This window comes from Takifugu flavidus, chromosome 11 (genome assembly GCF_003711565.1).
Source record: "Takifugu flavidus isolate HTHZ2018 chromosome 11, ASM371156v2, whole genome shotgun sequence".
Taxonomy (NCBI): domain Eukaryota; kingdom Metazoa; phylum Chordata; class Actinopteri; order Tetraodontiformes; family Tetraodontidae; genus Takifugu; species Takifugu flavidus.
The window spans coordinates 3,667,646-3,686,891 of NC_079530.1; the positions used below are offsets into that span (position 1 = coordinate 3,667,646).

Consider the following 19,246-nt stretch of genomic DNA (forward strand, 5'->3'; position numbering starts at 1 on the left):
AACTTCACAGAGACAGTAAAAATGGGCTGACTGGGTCTGATGACACTTTAGTGGGCATAATACACAGAATACTATAAAAATAGTTGAAAACACCTAAAATATCCATTTTATGTATTTTCAACAATTTTATTTGTCCATACATTAAAAAACATCCATTTGGTTTTTAGTATGAAAAAAACCCCCAAGAAATACATTTCTGACAGTAAACAGGTGGCAAAATGTAATTAATTCAAGACGGATTTCATCACAGTAACTCAATAACACCTACATTTCAGATAACATGACTCAAAGATGACTAGATGTATAACTACTGAAACAGAATCATTGCTACTGCAGCTATAAAGTACCCACTGCTCCCATCTGTCATCCCAAATCTCATGGTGGCTGATTTCTTTAAACAGTTCCAGATAGAAAAATGGAAATGGAAAAGGCGGCAGAAAGTAAGATATGGCTGTACTCTGTCTGGACCTGCAAACAAAATACAGTCATACCTTACGCTGTCTAAATCTGTCATACGGCTGCAATTCTAATTCCAAAAGCATGAATTAAAAAAAATCACAAGGGAAGGTATGCTGTCATGAAAAAATCTGATTAAAAGAAATCCACTGGATACTATGGTAGCATGGTAGTCCAAAATATGGGCTACACACTTTAGGAATACACACCTTAAGATGCCTCTGATTTACTGACTGTCGTTCTAAATCTGTTCAAACATGAGACCCAGAATTTGAGGTCACACACAGGCACAGCAAATCTAAATAAGCCCCTATAGTCAAAACAATATGCATGTAAAGTCTTGATGGACATGCCTCTGAGCACTTTAACATGTTATAACCTGCAGAAAGCAGACATAAAGTTCGGGCTTCTTTAAGTTGCTATTGATGACACTGCGGCAATTAGAAAGACAAGCATTACTTTCGTGGGTCTCTCTTCTGTAAATTCTCCATTGTAAACAGGTGTGTGTTTGATTGTCTTGAGAAAACGAGGCCAAATGTACATGCCTGAGCTGGGAGGCATCTTAGCATGTCTAATTGATGTCATGAGCACTAAACCTTCCGGAGGTTACAAAATGGCCCTCAGACACAGAGCAAGTATGGAGGCCATAAGGAGCAACTGAGTGAAAATGAAGCTACCGTAAATTCCAGACTACAAACCGCTACTTTTTTTCTACACTTTAAAGACTGTGGCTTATTCTACGGTGCAGCTTATTTATGTTTTTTTTCGTGGCGCACTATCACAATTAGCGTGAATCAGTCATTTTTACTAACCCTCATCAACATGGAAAACACTAGAAGAAAAGCATATTATGCGACTTTTAAGTTAAAAGCGATCACCCTGGCGGTTGAAGAAGGAAATCGAGCTGCCACACGTAATCTTGGCATAAATTACGGTAATCAATGGTGAGAAGGTGGAGACGCCAGCATGAAGAACTGATCCAAAGCAAAAAGACGACAAAAGCTTTTAGACGTAAGCATAGCAGGTGGCTCGAGCTTGAAAACGTTCTGGAAGACTGGCACACACAGAGAGCGGTGTTTCCGCGGCCGTGGTGTTCCCGCTGTACAAATCAGACGGAAGCCAAAAGCAATTGTCACCAAGATGAAAATAGAAGATTTTAGAGGTGGGCCATCGGGGTTTTTTAGATTGTTCATTGTTTGAGTAAAAAAGCATAAACAATGTAATTTGTGTGTAGCTGATACAAACGTATATTTCAAGGTAGCTGCATTACAGACACCGTTAGGAAAAAAAACATTTACCGGTGCAATTTATTTATGTTGCTAAGCGGATTAAATTTATAGTTAAAAAATCCTGACGTGATAAAAATTGGATTTAAGGTCTCTGTATAAACATACAAGTGAAAAGAGTGGCTGTTGTTTCTTACCTGTCTGTTTGTCACTTGTCAGTGACTTGTTTCTTACGGTAATAAAAACATATACCGGTACTGAATGTTTTCGATCTAATTTTTAATATTACTACGTGGGATACCTGCGGCTTAAAATCCGGTGCGGCTTGTATAGGTACAAAATTGATTTGTGACAGTGTTTGTTGTCTGTGACTAAGAAGATGTGTGGATGGAAAGAAGAGGGAAGCAGCTGCTGCAATGCAACTATTTAACCATCAGTGGGAAATGAATAATCCTTTTCATTTTGCCTCCTTTTCTCATTTGGCACTCATTCTGTCACTTCTTTTTACCTCATCAGCCTCTTTCTCCACCTTACTCCCTCTTTCTTCCTCTATGGACAATTTAATGATCTCCTAGTCTCAGAGTAAGACATTCTTTCAAAGTGAACATTAATAACAAGAGTAAGAACCCCTTCATGCAGCTCTCTCCCTCCCTCCACAACTTGGTCCGACTGGGCCTTCTGTCTGTGTGTAATGTACAGTATATGGGGTTTGAAAACTGCTTGATTGGTTAAGACCAGACACTGCACACTGGTCAAGTAACTTGGTCAGCAATTCATTTTTTATCATCGAAGTCCACTTATCCAAAGCTTTAAAAAAGAAAAAATGGAAGTGTCCATACTGTATGTATGCAAGAAAATGGAAAAATGCTACAATATAAAGTAAAAGTTTTAAAAAAGCCATCAAATAAAATGGAAAAATAGAATGGAATTCTTTAGCACATTAGCAGAATGCTGAAAGATTTTTATCACAAACTGGTGTGATGGGGGATAATTTGCCTTGTTTAGAGGCAATGTCCAAGGGCTTTTGTCTCATTTAGCCTCAAACTGCTTCATCTTCTGCTCTCTTCAGCTTCATATCAGTGGTTGGGCTGGACCAAAGGGCCAAGTTTTGGAGCTAAGGGCAAGATGTCATGTGTAACTCTGAACCCACCAGCCAAACCAGTGTGACATTTTGTCTCAGCTGTGAGAACAAAGCAGACCCGGACACTAGCCAGACTGTTCTTGGCTGAAAGAACACAAACCTTAAGGAATTGCACACGTAAAAACAGTAAATATGCCAAACAGAAATGTCAGTACAAACATCATTGAGAAATGCTAATTTCGAGGATTTTATGAATTAGAGGGTTAACTGGTAAGTATGGGCAGGAATCAATTTTCCCTTAAAGGAAATTATTAATTATTCCACAGACCAAAGGGACAACATAAAATGAAGTTTGTTTTTTCTTTAATAATCCTCACTTTATCAAATATTCTCAAACAGGTCGTACATCAGATGTTTCAAGTCTTTCTCTCAGCACGATGAGTGAACCTATTAAATGTTTTGGTTTCTCAAAGAGGAAAAAAGGAATGGTGGATTTATCAGATTCCAATCTCAGCAGCTTAAACAACCCCACAGTACGTCAGTGAATTAATCAAACACTTCAGCTCCGTTGCAAATCAGACAATAAAGCAAGACTATGCATGTGTTTAGAATGTTTGGGTATGAGTATCTCTGAGTGAGAGACTAGTGTCAGACTATAAAGTTGGGAACTGGGCAACCTTCTCACCCTTGTTCTGTGTAGTTGCACCCCAGGGGTAAAATAGGAAGAAGTGGAGAGGTTGCGAACAAGATGCTGCGATGGCAAACACACAAGAGCAGATATGAGGGGATGGGGCAAATACCTCTGCGGGGGGGGGGGGGGGGGGCTGATACTGTGGTAACAACATTCTGAGACAAACAGTTCAGGATTGCTCAGAATTCACCACACATACACACTGAAACAGTGCAAACACATCTACAGACTTACCAACTGTGAAAAGGACATTGTGAAAAAAGACTTTAATAGAAGAAAAGAAAACCAACGGAGAAGTGCGAGTTCTGGGAAGATAAATACAATGAGCCATAGGCAAAATAGAAATGGGTGGAAATTGTTGCCGGAAAATTCAGGTGAAGGAAAAATCATTCCACATTCAAATCATTACACAATAATCAAATGGAGAGCATCATATAAAATGGAAAAATGACACCTGGTTTGTGCAAATACTACATACCTTATAGCGCATTTTGGGACAAGAATGAATGTAAAAGCCCAAGTAGTAGTAGGACAGCTTGGAGGACTGTATCTGCAGCTGCCTGGTGAATGCGATTTCCCTGTAGTAAGAATAACAGACACATGTATAAAAGACTGAGGCTGCACACTTTGAAATCATACATTTAGTTTTGCCAAATCACTCGGGTTGCAGTGTGCTGGATGTTTTTAAATGAGATGGTAAAAATTCATATCTGCACAGTGTTGTAGCCATCAATTATATCAATCCATCCTCTACCGCTTATCCGGGGTCGGGTCGCGGGGGCAGCAGCCTAAGAAGAGAAGCCCAGACTTCCCTCTCCCCAGCTACTTCTTCCAACTCATCCAGAGGGATCCCCAGGCGTTCCCAGACCAGTTGAGAGACATAGTCTCTCCAACGGGTCCTGGGTCTTCCCGGGGGTCTCCTACGGGAGGGACATGCCCTGAACACCTCACCAGGGAGGCGTCCAGGGGGCATCCTAACTAGATGCCCAAGCCACCTCATCTGGCTCCTCTCAACGCGAAGGGGCAGCGGCTCTACTCCGAGCTCCTCCCGGATGACAGAGCTTCTCACCCTATCTCTAAGGGAGAGTCGAGCCACCCTAGGGAGGAAGCTCATTTTGGCCGCTTGTACCCATGATCTTGTTCTTTCGGTCATTACCCAAAGCTCATGACCATAGGTGAGAGTAGGAACGAAGATCGACCGGTAAATCGAGAGCTTCGCCTTTCGGCTCAGCTCTCTCTTCACCACTACGGACCGGTGCAGAGTCCGCATTACTGTGGACGCCGCACCGATCCGCCTGTCAATCTCCTGCTCCATTCTTCCCTCACTCGTGAACAAGACCCCGAGGTACTTGAACTCCTCCACTTGGGGCAGGATCTCCTCCTTGGCCCGGAGAAGGCACTCCACCTTTTTCCGGTTGAAAACCATGGCCTCGGATTTGGAGGTGCTGATTTTCATCCCAGCTGCTTCACATGCGGTGGCGAACCAATCCAGTGATAGTTGGAGGTCACGGGCCGATGACGCCAACAGGACCACATCATCTGCAAAAAGCAGAGACACGATCCTGAGGTCACCAAACCGGACCGCCTCAACACCATAACTGCACCTAGAAATTCTGTCCATAAAAATTATGAACAGAATCGGTGACAAAGGGCAGCCCTGGCGGAGAACAACCCTCACTGGAAACAAGTTCGACTTACTGCCAGCAATGCGGACCAAACTCTGACACCGATCGTACAGGGAGCGGACGGCCCGTATCAGCGGGCCCGACACCCCATACTCTTGGAGGACCCCCCACAGGACACCCCGAGGGACACGGTCGAATGCCTTCTCCAAGTCCACAAAACACATGTGGGCTGGTTGGGCAAACTCCCATGCTCCCTCGAAGACCCTGCTGAGGGTATAGAGCTGGTCCACTGTTCCACGCCCAGGACGAAAACCACATTGCTCCTCCTGAATCCGAGGTTCGACTATCCGGCAGACCCTCCTCTCCAGTACCCCTTAATAGTCCTAACCAGGGAGGCTGAGGAGTGTGATCCCCCTATAGTTGGAACACACCCTCCGGTCCCCCTTCTTAAAAAGAGGGACTACCACCCCGGTCTGCCAATCCAGGGGCACCGCCCCCGATGTCCACGCAATATTGCAGAGTTGAGTCAGCCACGACAGCCCTACAACATCCAGAGCCTTAAGGAACTCTGGACGGATCTCATCCACCCCCGGGGCCTTGCCACCAAGGAGTTTTTTTGACTACCTCGGCAACTTCAGCCCCGGAGATATGAGAGCCTATCCCCAGGTCCCCAGGCTCTACTTCCTCACTGGAAGGTGTGTTGGTGTGATTGAGGAGGTCCTCGAAGTATTCCTTCTACCGATCCACAACATCCAGAGTTGAGGTCAGCAGCACACCATCACCACTATACACAATGTTGACAGTGCACTGCTTCCCCCTCCTCAGACGTCGGATGGTGGTCCAGAACCTTTTCGAGGCCGTCTGAAAGTCGTTCTCCATGGCCTCACCGAACTCTTCCCATGCCCCGGTCTTTGCCTCGGCAACAGCCGTAGCTGCACTCCGCTTGGCCTGCCGGTACCTATCTTCTGCCTCAGGAGAGCCACAGGCCAGTAAGGCCCGATACGACTCCTTCTTCAGCTTGACGGCATCCCTCACTGCTGGTGTCCACCAGTGGGTTCGGGCATTGCCGCCACGACAGGCACCAACCACCTTGCGGCCACAGCACCGGTCAGCCGCCTCAACAATGGAGGTACTGAACATGGTCCACTCGGACTCAATGTCCCCCGCCTCCCCCGGGACATGGTCAAAGCTCTCCCGGAGGTGTGAGTTGAAGGTCCTTCTGATAGGAGACTCTGCCAGGCGTTCCCAGTCTATCCGGCATCTTTCCCCACCATTGGAGCCAACACACCACCAGGTGGTTGACAGTTGACAGCTCCGCCCCTCTCTTCACCCGAGTGTCCAGAACATGCGGCCGCAAATCCGATGACACAACCACACAGTCGATCATCAATCTGCGGCCTAAGGGGTCCTGGTGACAAGAGCACATGTGGACGCCTTTATGCCTGAACAAGGTGTTTGTTATGGACAATCTGAGGCGAGCACAGAAGTTCAATAACAAAACACCACACGGGTTCAGATCAGGGGGGCCGTTCTTCCCAATCACACCTCTCCAGGTCAAACTGTCATTGCCTACGTGAGCATTGAAGTCACCCAGGAGGACGAGGGAGCCCCCAGAATGAGCACTCTCCAGCACTCCCTCTAAGGACTCCAAAAAGGGTGGATTCGCTGAACTGCTGTTTGGGCCATAGGCCCAAAAAACAGTCAGGATCCGTCCCCCCACCTGAAGGCGAAGGGAGGCTACCCTCTCATTCACCGGGGTAAACTCCAATATACAGGCACTGAGCTGGGGAGCAACGAGAATTGCCACCGCTGCCCATCGCCTCTCACCATTGGCAACTCCAGAGTGGTAGAGAGTCCAACCCCTCTCGAGAAGACTGGTTCCAGAGCCCTTGCTGTGTGTTGAGGTGAGGCCAACTATATCTAGTCGCAACTTCTCAACCTCGCGCACCAACTCAGGCTCCTTTCCCACCAGAGAGGTGACATTCCATGTCCCTAGAGCCAGTTTATGCAGCCGGGGATCAGACCGCCAAGGTCCCTGCCTTCGGCCGCTCCTCAAAACACAATGCACCCGACCCCCTTGGCCCCTCCTGCAGGTGGTGAGCCCACGGGAAGTGGGTCCCATGTTGCCTCTTCGGGCTGTGCCCGGCCTGACTCCATGGGCAGAGGTCCGGCCACCAGGCCATCACCACCAGGCCATCAATTATATGCATCACAATTTACTGTTGTGTTATTGTTTTTGGCAGATGGTTCCAAGAAATTTCCAAATTTTTGGTTAAGATACAAATTTATACATGGATTAAAAGTGAGCTAAACAAATGACTCACCAGAGTAAAAGTGGTTTTGAGCCAGAATAATGTGGAATATATGAGTATTAAAAAATCTGGATAATTGTGTACTCCAACTAAAAGATGAGATTCTTTTCCTCATAGGTTAGCATACCAGCATATAAATGAAGACATTACCTAAATTGGGCAGCTATGAATGACACAATGCCATAGCTGAGGAAGTAAACAGCCATACTCAAAAAGGCAGCATTTCTTGTTCTCATTTCATTACACAAAACTGTGCCCTTCTCCATCTGCATTGATCCCTTAATCACTAAAGAAAACGGAGAAGAAAAGGAGAGACTGGGTGATTTAGAACTTGGAAAATTTAGCATGCATCTTCAAATAGAGTAAAAGTCCATATTGTTTTATTTTCCCTGCAGAAGGTTCTTCTTTGATTGCATCCTTTTTCTAAAAGCCATTTTTCTCTTTATCTACCATTTCCTTCTCTATTCCATAACAAAATTCCCCCCCTTTTTTCTCTGCCTTTTTTCCCCTCTTCCTTCCACCCTCTATGTTTCATTTGCTTAAATGAAGGGGGAGAGTGTCCTTTCTGGCCATACTCAAGAGAGAGAAAAGGAGGCCTTTAAATAAAATAAATGCCATGAAAAATAAGACATGGGACAAAGCAGGGAGCAAAGCCTGGGAGGGGAAGATACTGGGAGAGAGCCAGAGCAGGAGAAGAATATAAAAGAGGAGGGCCAAGAAAGAGAAAAGGAAAGAGAAGAGAGGCTGCTAGAAAGAGGTGCAAGAAGGTCAGCCGCTTACTGCCAGGTTCCTGGGTTCCCATCCCCTCTCCACAAAAGGACCCCGGCAGGACTGAAATGGGAGGGGGGGAGGTCAAAAGAGGCAAAGGGCCGATTCACAAAAAAGCTCTGCGCTCCCCCTTCACTTAAGGCCTTCACACCCCACCTCCACCTCATGGCTGCAGCTTGAGTCAACCATTATCCCCTCTTCATCCATCTGACACTCCAGCACAAGCCAATTATCAAGCCCTCTGCTCCTGCACAGCTCCTCTCATACTGATGCGACATGCACGAACATACAACCAGACACAAAGGCTTCATAATGGTGCATTAAACAAGGTGTTGTCAGCCCCGTGCACATGTGCAAATGTCTCATTAGCAAACCATTATCAATGACAGTTGCTCCAACACTGAACATTGCATCGTTTGTTTTAGGCTTGTTCATAAAATTCTACGTATAATCTTCAATCGGTGTATCAGATCAAAGTTATTAATGAACTCTTCATATTTTGCTGTTGTGTTTCAGGTTGCTAGGGAGATGCAGAACATTTCTTTTAGAAAATTACACATGTTTGGTATCAAATAATATCCTTGCTTATTTTTACTTGTATCCAGATAATCACATTCCATATAGCTATTAATTTTGAAGTGTTAGTAAATTTGAATATTATGAAACCCCACTAAATACATTCTGTAGTAAATAATCACTTTCTATATCCTGACTGAAATTCCTAATTTTCAATGGTATTATAAAAGTAGGCATCAGAAACAGAGTGAGCTGGTTAAAGTCAAACAAATCCAGCAGACAGCTGTGTTTAGTTTCAATGAATTGCTTGTGGGAAGTGGACAGTGGCACATTATGGTAGCAAATTAAAACTTTCCTGAGACATGGTGAAATAGTTAGAACAAAACACATAATAAGAACATCTCCAAAAGAAAGTGATGCAGGCAGGATGGCAGCTGTGTATCTTACATTCAATGCCAAAGGCATCCCATTATGCCTTTTTAGTTCTCCTCTTCCTGCCCTCAGGGTCCATGGAAGAAGGAGCTGCACTGCAGCAAAACAATTTAAACATCCCCCTTCCCTGTTTCCATTCCTATATAACATGAGCACACTATGTTGCACATGGACTCAAATAATGTTGCTCGTGTCCACCATACATGTATAGCAATAATGTAATCTAAGGGGAAAGAATCACAAGAATCTACACAATTCCAAATCTCTCTGTGACATTTCAGATGATATTATCCTTCATATCTAAAATGTAATCATATCCTTCATATCTGTAATGTCCTAAAATGGTTGTTGCTTGACAATGGCTGTATGCATGTGGAATCTGTACATTCTGGACCAAGCAGACCAAGTTAAGCAGACCAGTGAATGTAACCCATTTATCAAAGCCTGGGCTCTTGCATCTGTAATCATGGACGAGGGTTTTAGTCCCACATGGTTCTGTTCTTCAAGGCGTCCTACACCGAATGAGCACTCTGTTATCCAGTTATAATATGATATATGAGACTGTGTGTTCTGTGTGTGGCAGAGCTCTTCCACCCAATTATTTCACTTTAATTATTCACTTATAGTTTTACTGCATCTGTATAGTAACACCTGTGCCCACCATTCACAATACCAAGCATACATACCAAGACTCAGGGAGAGAGGTTAAGGGGAGGACAAATGAAAAGTGTAGAAGAATAAAAGAACAAAGGGCAGAACCCCAAATTCAATATAGAAGAATGTCCTATTAGAACTAAGAAATGCCTCTCGACAACTGTCACAATATGGTAAGTCACAAATATCTCTATTAAGACTGTTTTCTTGAACTAAATGAGGTCGTCATTGTGAATATTTTAACATCTGACTTGATCATGGAACACACATTAAAAATCCCCCTGGTGGCCAACAGTAATTTCCAGCAGTGTACGCAGGGGTACGTCTCACACGCAGGTGGACTCCACAGTGGTTCATCATTCTGCCACATCACTTATATTTATTTACTTCAGTAACCCGACCTGGTGAACCTGACCACATTTTTTTGAAAGTTGCAGGAAAATGCCTATTCTGTAAGTAGGATCTGAATTAGTGATCACAACATACATGCCAAAGGTTATCCATACAACAAGTCCATATGCATACAAACTGTGCAGTGAAGCGAATGCAATGAACAATCATCATGATGAAAGATTCATGATAAAGACAGTTGAGCAGTCAGCAGGGCTACAATTACTGGTTGAATCTTACATTTGTATATTTCATATATACTTGGTCACATTACATTTTTGCATAATCTTTAAAAAGCTTCTTCCAGGGTTTCAAGACTGTACAAACCCTAAAAATGAGATCCATCCTCATCATGAGATGTTTTTCTATACCAGAAAATGGTTAAGATGGCTGACCTGAGAGCAGAGTAGGAGCCCAGTGACAATGAGGCAAAATCTGGGTGGTAGAACAAGTAGACAGAAGATACACAGGTCGGCAGGATATCGATCACACCCACTGCAACAATTTGCCCATCCAGCCAATATTGCTGGTGGAAGGAACCATAGCCCATGGTAGGTCCATCCACTGAATATTCAGCCTTAAGACAGAGAAAATAAAAATAGAACAGTTAAAGGTGTTGCTCAGAAAAGTACAAGTCATTCAGGTGGTGCAGTTTGTATTAAGGACATAAATCATAAAAGGACAACATAGTACTTTACAGAAAACTTTGACTTGGTTAACAGACTAACTTCCTGTCTCACGTACACACATTTATTGTGGTGTATTAAGGCAGACTTTTCCCCTGCCAGGCCTCACACATTAAGTGTGGGGGCGTACAGTAGCCTCATGTTCAGTCTAGTAATGGCTCCCAAATGTGGAGTGCGAGGAGTGCAAGAGCTCATATTTGTTGGGGGGGGGGGGGGGGGTATGGGGGGGAATGGAGTCAGGCCCACAGAAACACTCCAGGAGAGGACTATTTAATAAAAGACCCTTCATGAGGAAAAATTCATTTCACCAGGAGATGGTGGAGTGTTGCCAACATTTCCCCTATATGTTTATGTCTGCTCTCTTCATGTGATATGAAAGAATGTAGGTATAGGGCTACATGCTTGGCTCCAACGGTTCATAACTTAAATATTTGACATGCATTATGCTTGAGGCCTTTAACCCCAAAGGGATGTGTGTGCCACATTCCTCACTATATAAGGTTTTCTTGAACAGCTCTGGCACTAAATGAAATGAATGCATATTAAATAAATGAAAATTGTATCCATTCAACACACTCAAACACTCCAGTCTTACACAATGTCTACCAGAGTGCATTTCGGTGTTGTGTGTGAGTGAAAGAAGGTGGGGAAAACCTGTCTAACTGTGGCTCAACATCAGAAGAAATTTGATATAGAGATAATGACCTTAATGTGACCTTTTCTAAAGGAAGGCAAAAATGGAGAAAGACAAAAGTTGGTATAGGGAAAGCTGGTGGTGTCCAAATCTGGAACAATCTGTGTGTAATCTGTGTGTGAGTGCACAGTTAGTGGAAATGTTTGTTATTTCTTGGCACTAGTAGACCAAGAAATACTGAAAGCTTTGTCAGAGGCCATTTAAAAGCAAAGTCAAGATTGGATTAGAGCATGTTAGAGGAGGGGCTTCTTACCAAACCTTTGGTATGTAAAAATGAACATATAGCCCATATATTAAAGAACATATAGCCCTCTGAAAATGTGTGTTTATTCACGCTGTTTCCTGTCTGACCTGTGCCTGACCTCAGATGACAGTTTAATGGTTGTGTCCTTGCCACTGTGGCAACAATCTAAACTTTCTTTAAAATGTTTCAAACCACCCCAGAGTTTTCTCCCCAGTCCCAAATCACTTTCATATGGTCCAAACATAGGACCATGGGACTAGCATGCTCAAGAAAGGGGTTCAATGGTTGAATCCAATCCCAATAGCAGAAAGCACTGAAACTATCATGCCACCAAAAGTGGGAAAAAAATGAAGATAGAAATCTAATTTGTGGTTTTCATGTGAAATAAACAAATAAGAGTAATGGCAACAAAACAGATTTCGATTTTCAGGGATATAGTCAAATTATAAAATGGTGCTTTTGTTCCACTAAATAAATTGCCTGACTGCTGCTTATTTCTCAATGAAAATGAAAAAGAGCAGCAGGACTGGTTCACATTTTTATGTGTTTTTCTGCTTAACCTAAATTACGATTCTCCAGCTGTGGGATGCTTCAACCTACTATGGACAATTAAGTTCTGATTCATGCAATGAACAACAACAGAAACTTTTATATCTATATACAATTGCTAACAAGTAACAGGTAGCATAGAAATGTCAATAAGCAAAAACTCAATTTCTTTCAGGCTGACTTGTTTTCAGGTACTGGCACGGCTGGTTGATTTGGGGGGGGGTTACAGCTGATAACAATAAGATTTACTTCACTGCTATAATATGATATACTCTGTTTCCATTCTCTGTATATAAACAATTTTGGTAAAATGGGACAGAGTAACAGATTAAATCTGCCAGCCTAGGTGCTATTTATCATTTGCGACATTGCTTGTTTAATTCAGTTGTATAAAAGAGGATGTGCAAGGATGCCGATTACAGATCACAAAATAAAAATCCTTCTGGTGAGTGACTATCCAAGTGTGTTCTTTTAATAGTGCTGAGTAGAGACAGATGGAGACCATCGTGTAGGGCTACTGCATTACAGTCATGCACAACAACTCTAAAATGCAAACCATTTAGAGAAAGGCAGGCAATAGAGAGACTAGCAAAAAAGAATAAGATAAGAATAAGATTTACTTCACTGCTATAATATGATGTACTCTGTTTCCATTCTCTGTATATAAACAATTTTGGTAAAATGGGACAGAGTAACAGATTAAATCTGCCAGCCTAGGTGCTATTTATCATTTGCGACATTGCTTGTTTAATTCAGTTGTATAAAAGAGGATGTGCAAGGATGCCGATTACAGATCACAAAATAAAAATCCTTCTGGTGAGTGACTATCCAGGTGTGTTCTTTTAATAGTGCTGAGTAAAGACAGATGGAGACCATCGTGTAGGGCTACTGCATTACAGTCATGCACAACAACTCTAAAATGCAAACCATTTAGAGAAAGGCAGGCAATAGAGAGACTAGCAAAAAAGAATAACTTTATAAGGTATATAAATGCACAAAGAACACTCCTTAAACAAATCTATGTGAACAACATAGATATGTGAGGAGGCATGCCACAGTGTTTAATTCACTCCGCCTGGATGTCAGCCTTCAAGAGGTGATAAAAGCAAGTTTCCTATAAACACTAATGATGTTCATTCGTAAAGACGCAAGGGAGCCCAGGGGTAGCAGAGTGGCTATGTTTGTGTCTCAGTGTCAGTTTGTCTGCTCCTGGCCTTCAACCCTCTTCAAGTGGTTGTAGTTTAATCTCTGGTGTAATAAGGCATGCCAAGAGCTTGCTAAAACAGTTACATTACTCAAAGTTACAGATAAAATCAATATCCTTCAAAACCATCTACAATTTCAATTATTTAACAGTATAAAGTGTACAAATGCATAGGGAGTGGCATGTTGCATGAAATGCAATTATTCAAAAATATAACAACCACATTGTTTGGGAGAGGCACTCTATTCTGACTGAAATGTTACCATTGCAAAAATGTAGGAGACATTTATCTTATTAAAAGTATGCTCCGGTTGTACTTTCTGTAAAGCATTTGATGAGATCCTAGTGTTTGATGTCACAGAGCTGTCATCATAGCAAGAGGGCTGTTATAGTACAATAGCAGTCACCATAGGCACACAGATTACAGCCATTTATTTCACAGAACTATTGTACTGTTGTACATGGGCATAGTACAAAACAACCTTTAGTGAAAAACCCTGGTCGATCCAGTGTAAAGGATTTTAGAGGAGAGATGGAGTGTGAGAGAGAAAATGTAAATAGTGTATGCTGGACAAAACAGATTATGTTTATTTAAATGAGTGTGTTGCAAAAGATATACTATTGATGTGCAGTACATTTAAGAACCGCTCATTTTCTGTGCCATAATTCCATGAGAAAATCCTTTTCTTTATTCGGGGGCAAGTCCTTACAGGTAACCCGTCTGGGTGAATAACCACTTGTAATTAACTGTCAACATGCCAAAGGAAATACATACCTCTAACGGTGAATCACAGAGAAATCTCCGGAACTGTGGAGGGAGGAAGAGAAAAGGAAGCAGAGAGAAACTGTTAATGCTCTGGGTCACCAACTATTTTGAAAAGCCATAAATGAAAACCATGCATGTCTCTATTTCTGTTACCTCTAGTTTATCCCTCCCCATTTTCTCCAAATTCAGGTATCAAATATCCAATAACTTCTGATAAAGAAGCCCTATTTACACAAATGAAATCACTTATCAAGTAGAGTTTAATTTAAAGGAGAACATAGTGAAAGCTTAAATAGTCAGCAGTGCTGGCACATCTCTAAACACAGTTTAAAATGAAGACATCAGACATCAGTTACTGAGGGAATCATGTCTAATATCTTCCTCCTATTTTCCCTACTGCTCCTTGTTTTTAGCACCAAAGGTGACAGATGAGCTGACCTGCAGGGCTGAAGGACAATGTAGCGCAAGCCTCCATATACGCTTCCACTACTCAAACCCACTTCACAATAAGAGCTTTTGGTTTACTGATCCACGGTTACAAGCTCTGATTTTGGAAAGGAAATGCAAAAATCCAGCTATGTTACTCATTTGCAAGGACATCGAACTTTAGTTTGTTCCACTACTGCGTAGAAGTTAGGCCTAGATAGTCCAGAAACCTCAAAGAGAATAGCTTTATTTTATTTTTTTCCCACCTAACTTTCACTGCTGATAGTGATCCAATGTGTAGTCTGTAATTATGAGAGTCACAAAACAATAAACCAGATTCACCTGCACAAACATGCCGTCTGGGGTCAGGCCCTGGGATTCTGGAAAGCGCCTTGAAACAATTTTGATTGTATAAGACGCTATATAAATAAAGATTGATTGATTGATTAAACCGTAATTTTCCATTTCTAATTCTGCAGTGACTACTGCTCTGCCAGTCGATAGCAAAGACGCACAATGTGCAATGTTTAGGGAATATCGACCTTAGTTATTAAATTATATCATTTACAGATGTGTTGTAAAACCTATTGCTGGGTGCATTACCAATAATCTACAATCTATCATACCTCATCAGGCAAGTGAGTTTGTGAACCTTCTACCCTCAAATGCCTGGTAATGAACACTACTGCATGCTTGCATGCGTCATATTAAAATGCAATAACCAAGTACTGTTGAGGATGCTCTCCTGGAGCCTGGCATGGTCTGACCCCAGTCTTGAGCCTGATAAACAGCAGATTACTAGATCCTGTCAGGCTGACACAAACACATGAACAGACAAACTCACTGGTAGACACACTCAGCAGGAGATGAGACAATCTGATGCACCAGTATAATCAGTCAGACATGAAGATGAAAAGGGAATATGTGAAGGCGGTACATTTTCTTTTTCTCAGCCTGGAATTCAACAGCAGATACAGTATGTCTGTAAACAGAGTGACTTCTGGAGCACTCATCCACAACACATGGAGTTCATCACTTCCTCTCTGACTCTCCCTTTACTATACTAAACACTCATCTGTATGACTCACTCATCTCTCTCTGCTTTTCTAATTTCTAACCTTTATTGTCACCCTGGGTGGTGCTTAATATCATTGGGGAGCACTTTTCTGTAATTGTTGGTCGTTTGTTCGCAGATTTTTTGAATTGTCTGGCGGTCACAGTGCCTCCGGGTTGGAGAAACTCACCTGCAGACACGCCATCAAACTCTTCCCACCGGTCAGTGTGTCTGGGGAGGAGTGTGGCCTGGCTCAATTTGGCTCTTTGCTTCAAAGTGGATGAGTTTGATTTCACCGTTTATGTCACCACTGATTCTCTGAAGTGTTTTGGTTGTGGGGAGGAGGGTCATGTGATCCGGTAATGTCCAAATAACGCGGAGGATCGTCGGCCACCCGTCCGGGCAGCGCGGCACACACAGAGCACAATGGCAGGCATAGCCATGGAGGTGAAGGAGCCAGCAGGGTTGCAGGGGGACCTGGACCTCAGGAGTCAGCACCTCACCAGAGAGCTGGTGGAGCAGATGGCCACAAGAGTGGCTGAGCTCTGCTCACCTCACACACATATCTCACAAGATTCACACAGCTCACAGGACACACACAGCTCACGGGACATGCACAGCACCCTGATGGACACACAGAGCGGACAAAGCACTTTGCTGGACAAATCATTATAATCTTAGCCCTGCTGAGGTTGACTCTATTGCTGAAGGTGCAGCAACCTCACTGAGAATCACGCTTGATTCTGTTGCCCCCCTGAAAAAGAAAATAGTAAATCAGAGGAGGTGTGCCCCCTGGTATAATTCACATATTAGGACCCTCAAGCAGAAAGTGCAAAGACTGGAAAGGAAGTGGCATTTCTGTAAAATAGACAGCTATCATGTAGCCTGGAAAGACTGTCTATTAGTTTATAAAAAGGCCCTCCGTAAGGCTAGAACAGCTTATTTTTCTTCTTTAATTGAGGATAATAAGAGCAACCCCAGGTTTCTTTTCAGCACTGTGGCCAAATTAACTAAGAGTCACAGTGTTTAGATCCACGTATCCCTTCTTCCTTTAGTGGTGAAGACTTCATGAGCTTCTTCACTGATAAAGTTCTAGCTATCAGAGAAAAAGCTAACCAGGCCATCCCAAAAACTGGATCATCACCAGATGTGCTGACTGTGGGAACATACAGTTTCTCCAACGAGCCCTTAAACTCTTTCTGCCCTATATATTTTTCTGAGGCGTCTTCGCTAATTCAGAAATCCAAGACCACCACGTGTCTTTTAGATCCCATCCCAACACACCTGTTGAAGGATGTTTTACCAGTGATAGGCAGTTCTATCCTGGACCAGATCAATGGTTCTTTAGTGCCAGGTTATGTACCCCGGTCCTACAAGGTGGCAGTGATTAAGCCGTTGCTTAAAAAAACCATTACTGGATCCTGACGTATTCGCAAATTATAGGCCGATATCCAACCTTCATTTTATCTCTAAAGTTCTTGAGAAGGCGGTGGTCACTCAGTTACTGGAGCACCTGCAGAGGAACAGCCTGTTTTGAGATGTTTCAGTCAGGCTTTAGAGCTCATCACAGCACAGAAACAGCACTTCTTAAAGTCACTAATGATCTTCTCATAGCTTCAGATCATGGACTGGTGTCTATGCTGGTTCTGCTGGATCTCAGTGCTGCTTTTGATACAGTTGATCACAGTATCCTGTTACAGAGACTGGAACATGTGATTGGGATTAAAGGGACAGCACTAAACTGGTTTAGATCATATTTATCTGATAGATACCAGTTTGCTCATGTCCATGGCGTTCCCTCTTCATACAGTAGGGTTAGCCCTGGGGTTCCTCAAGGTTCTGTACTTGGACCAATCCTCTCCACCTTGTACATGCTTCCCTTAGGGAACATTATTCGGCAGCATGGGATACATTTTCATTGTTATGCTGATGACACTCAGCTTTATTTATCCATGAAACCAGAGGAGACAGAGAAGTTAGTGAAGCTCCAGACCTGTCTTAAAGACATAAAGTCCTGGATGTCTTCAAATTTCCTCCTCCTTAACTCAGGAAAAACTGAGGTCATGGTGTTTGGTCCTGAACCTCTCAGGGATAGATTAGATCACATGATCACTCTAGATGGTATCTCATTAACATCTAGTCTCTCTGTGAGGAATCTAGGAGTAACTTTTGATCAAAATCTCTCCTTCAACTCACACATTAAAAAAGTCTCCAGAAGTGCCTTTTTTCACCTGAGGAACATCTCAAAGATCAGGAAGCTACTGACGCGGCCTGATGCTGAAAAGTTAATTCATGCTTTTGTTACTTCCAGGCTGGACTATTGTAATTCTTTATTATCAGGGTGCCCAAACAACTCTTTAAGAAGCCTCCAGCTGATCCAAAATGCTGCAGCCAGAGTTCTGACAGGTATTGAACAAAAGAGATCACATAACTCCTGCAATGGCGTCGCTTCATTGGCTGCCCGTTAAATTTAGAATAATTTTTAAAACCCTTCTTCTGACCTACAAGGTCCTCAGAGGCCTAGCTCCATCCTACCTGGAGGAGCTAGTGATACCTTACCAGCCCAATAGACCGCTCCGCTCTCAGAATGCTGGTCTACTTGTGGTTCCCAGAGTTTCTAGGAGTAGAATGGGGGGCCAAGCATTTAGCTACCAGGCCTCCTTGCTATGGAACCAGCTCCCTGTCCAGGTACGGGAGGCTGACTCCATTGCTACTTTTAAGATCAGACTTAAAACCTACCTCTTTGAAAAAGCTTATTGTTGTTAATTTTGTAGTTCCAGTTATTATCATAGATAGAAAAATTATCATAATTAGGGGGTCGTCTAATCATTAGGTCACATTCTAGCTATGCTGTTATAGGCCGAGGCTGCCGGGGTCCGGAAACATGATCACCTGACAGGCCTCTGTCACCCCACTGGGTCATGGTTTCCTTTCCTCCTCCTCATTAAGCAGACTAGTTATGATGATTCCTGTGTAGTTTTTCCGCTTCTCCCCCCCCTCCCCTCTCTGTTTATTTACAAGTATCACCGCCTTTCGGAGCTGCATGATGACCTCCGGCCCCGCTGACCCGTTGTATAGTGTATTTTTACGTGTGTTTCTGTGCTCTGTGCCTCTCCTCTCCTCTCCTTCTCTCTCTCCCCTCCCCTCCCCTCCCCTCCTCTCCTCTTCCCCCTCCTCCCCCTTCTCCTCTCTCTTTACCCAGCCGGCCATCAGCAGGAGGGTCCCCCTACATGAGCCTGGTCCTGCTCAAGGTTTCTTCCTGTTAAAGGGGAGTTTTTCCTTGCCACTGTTGCTTGTCTGGGGTTAGGCCCTGGGATTCTGGAAAGCGCCTTGAAACAATTTTGATTGTATAAGACGCTATATAAATAAAGATTGATTTGATTTGATTTGATTTGAATGCACCCTCGAGGACCCTGCTGAGGGTGTAGAGCTGGTCCACTGTTCCACGCCCAGGATGAAAACCACATTGCTC

General features: G+C 43.3%; 1 protein-coding gene across 18 annotated transcripts in view; it reads right to left on the reverse strand.

Annotated features, from left to right (window-relative positions):
* Positions 1 to 19,246, reverse strand: part of LOC130533944 (arginyl-tRNA--protein transferase 1) — a 53,493-nt gene that overhangs the window by 12,831 nt on the left and 21,416 nt on the right. For 11 of the 18 annotated variants that reach the window (XR_008952739.1, XM_057047775.1, XM_057047765.1 and 8 more), the window contains 3 exons: positions 14,304 to 14,336; positions 10,547 to 10,728; positions 3,933 to 4,032 (listed from right to left, as the gene is read on the reverse strand). Coding sequence is in view for 14 of the 18 variants with exons in the window: in XM_057047775.1 (XP_056903755.1) it covers positions 3,933 to 4,032; positions 10,547 to 10,728; positions 14,304 to 14,336 (315 nt within the window). In the remaining 4 variants the exon portion in view is untranslated. The remainder of the gene's footprint in view (positions 1 to 3,932; positions 4,033 to 10,546; positions 10,729 to 14,303; positions 14,337 to 19,246) is intronic. The other 7 variants (XM_057047773.1, XM_057047770.1, XM_057047769.1 and 4 more) reach the window with 2 other exon arrangements.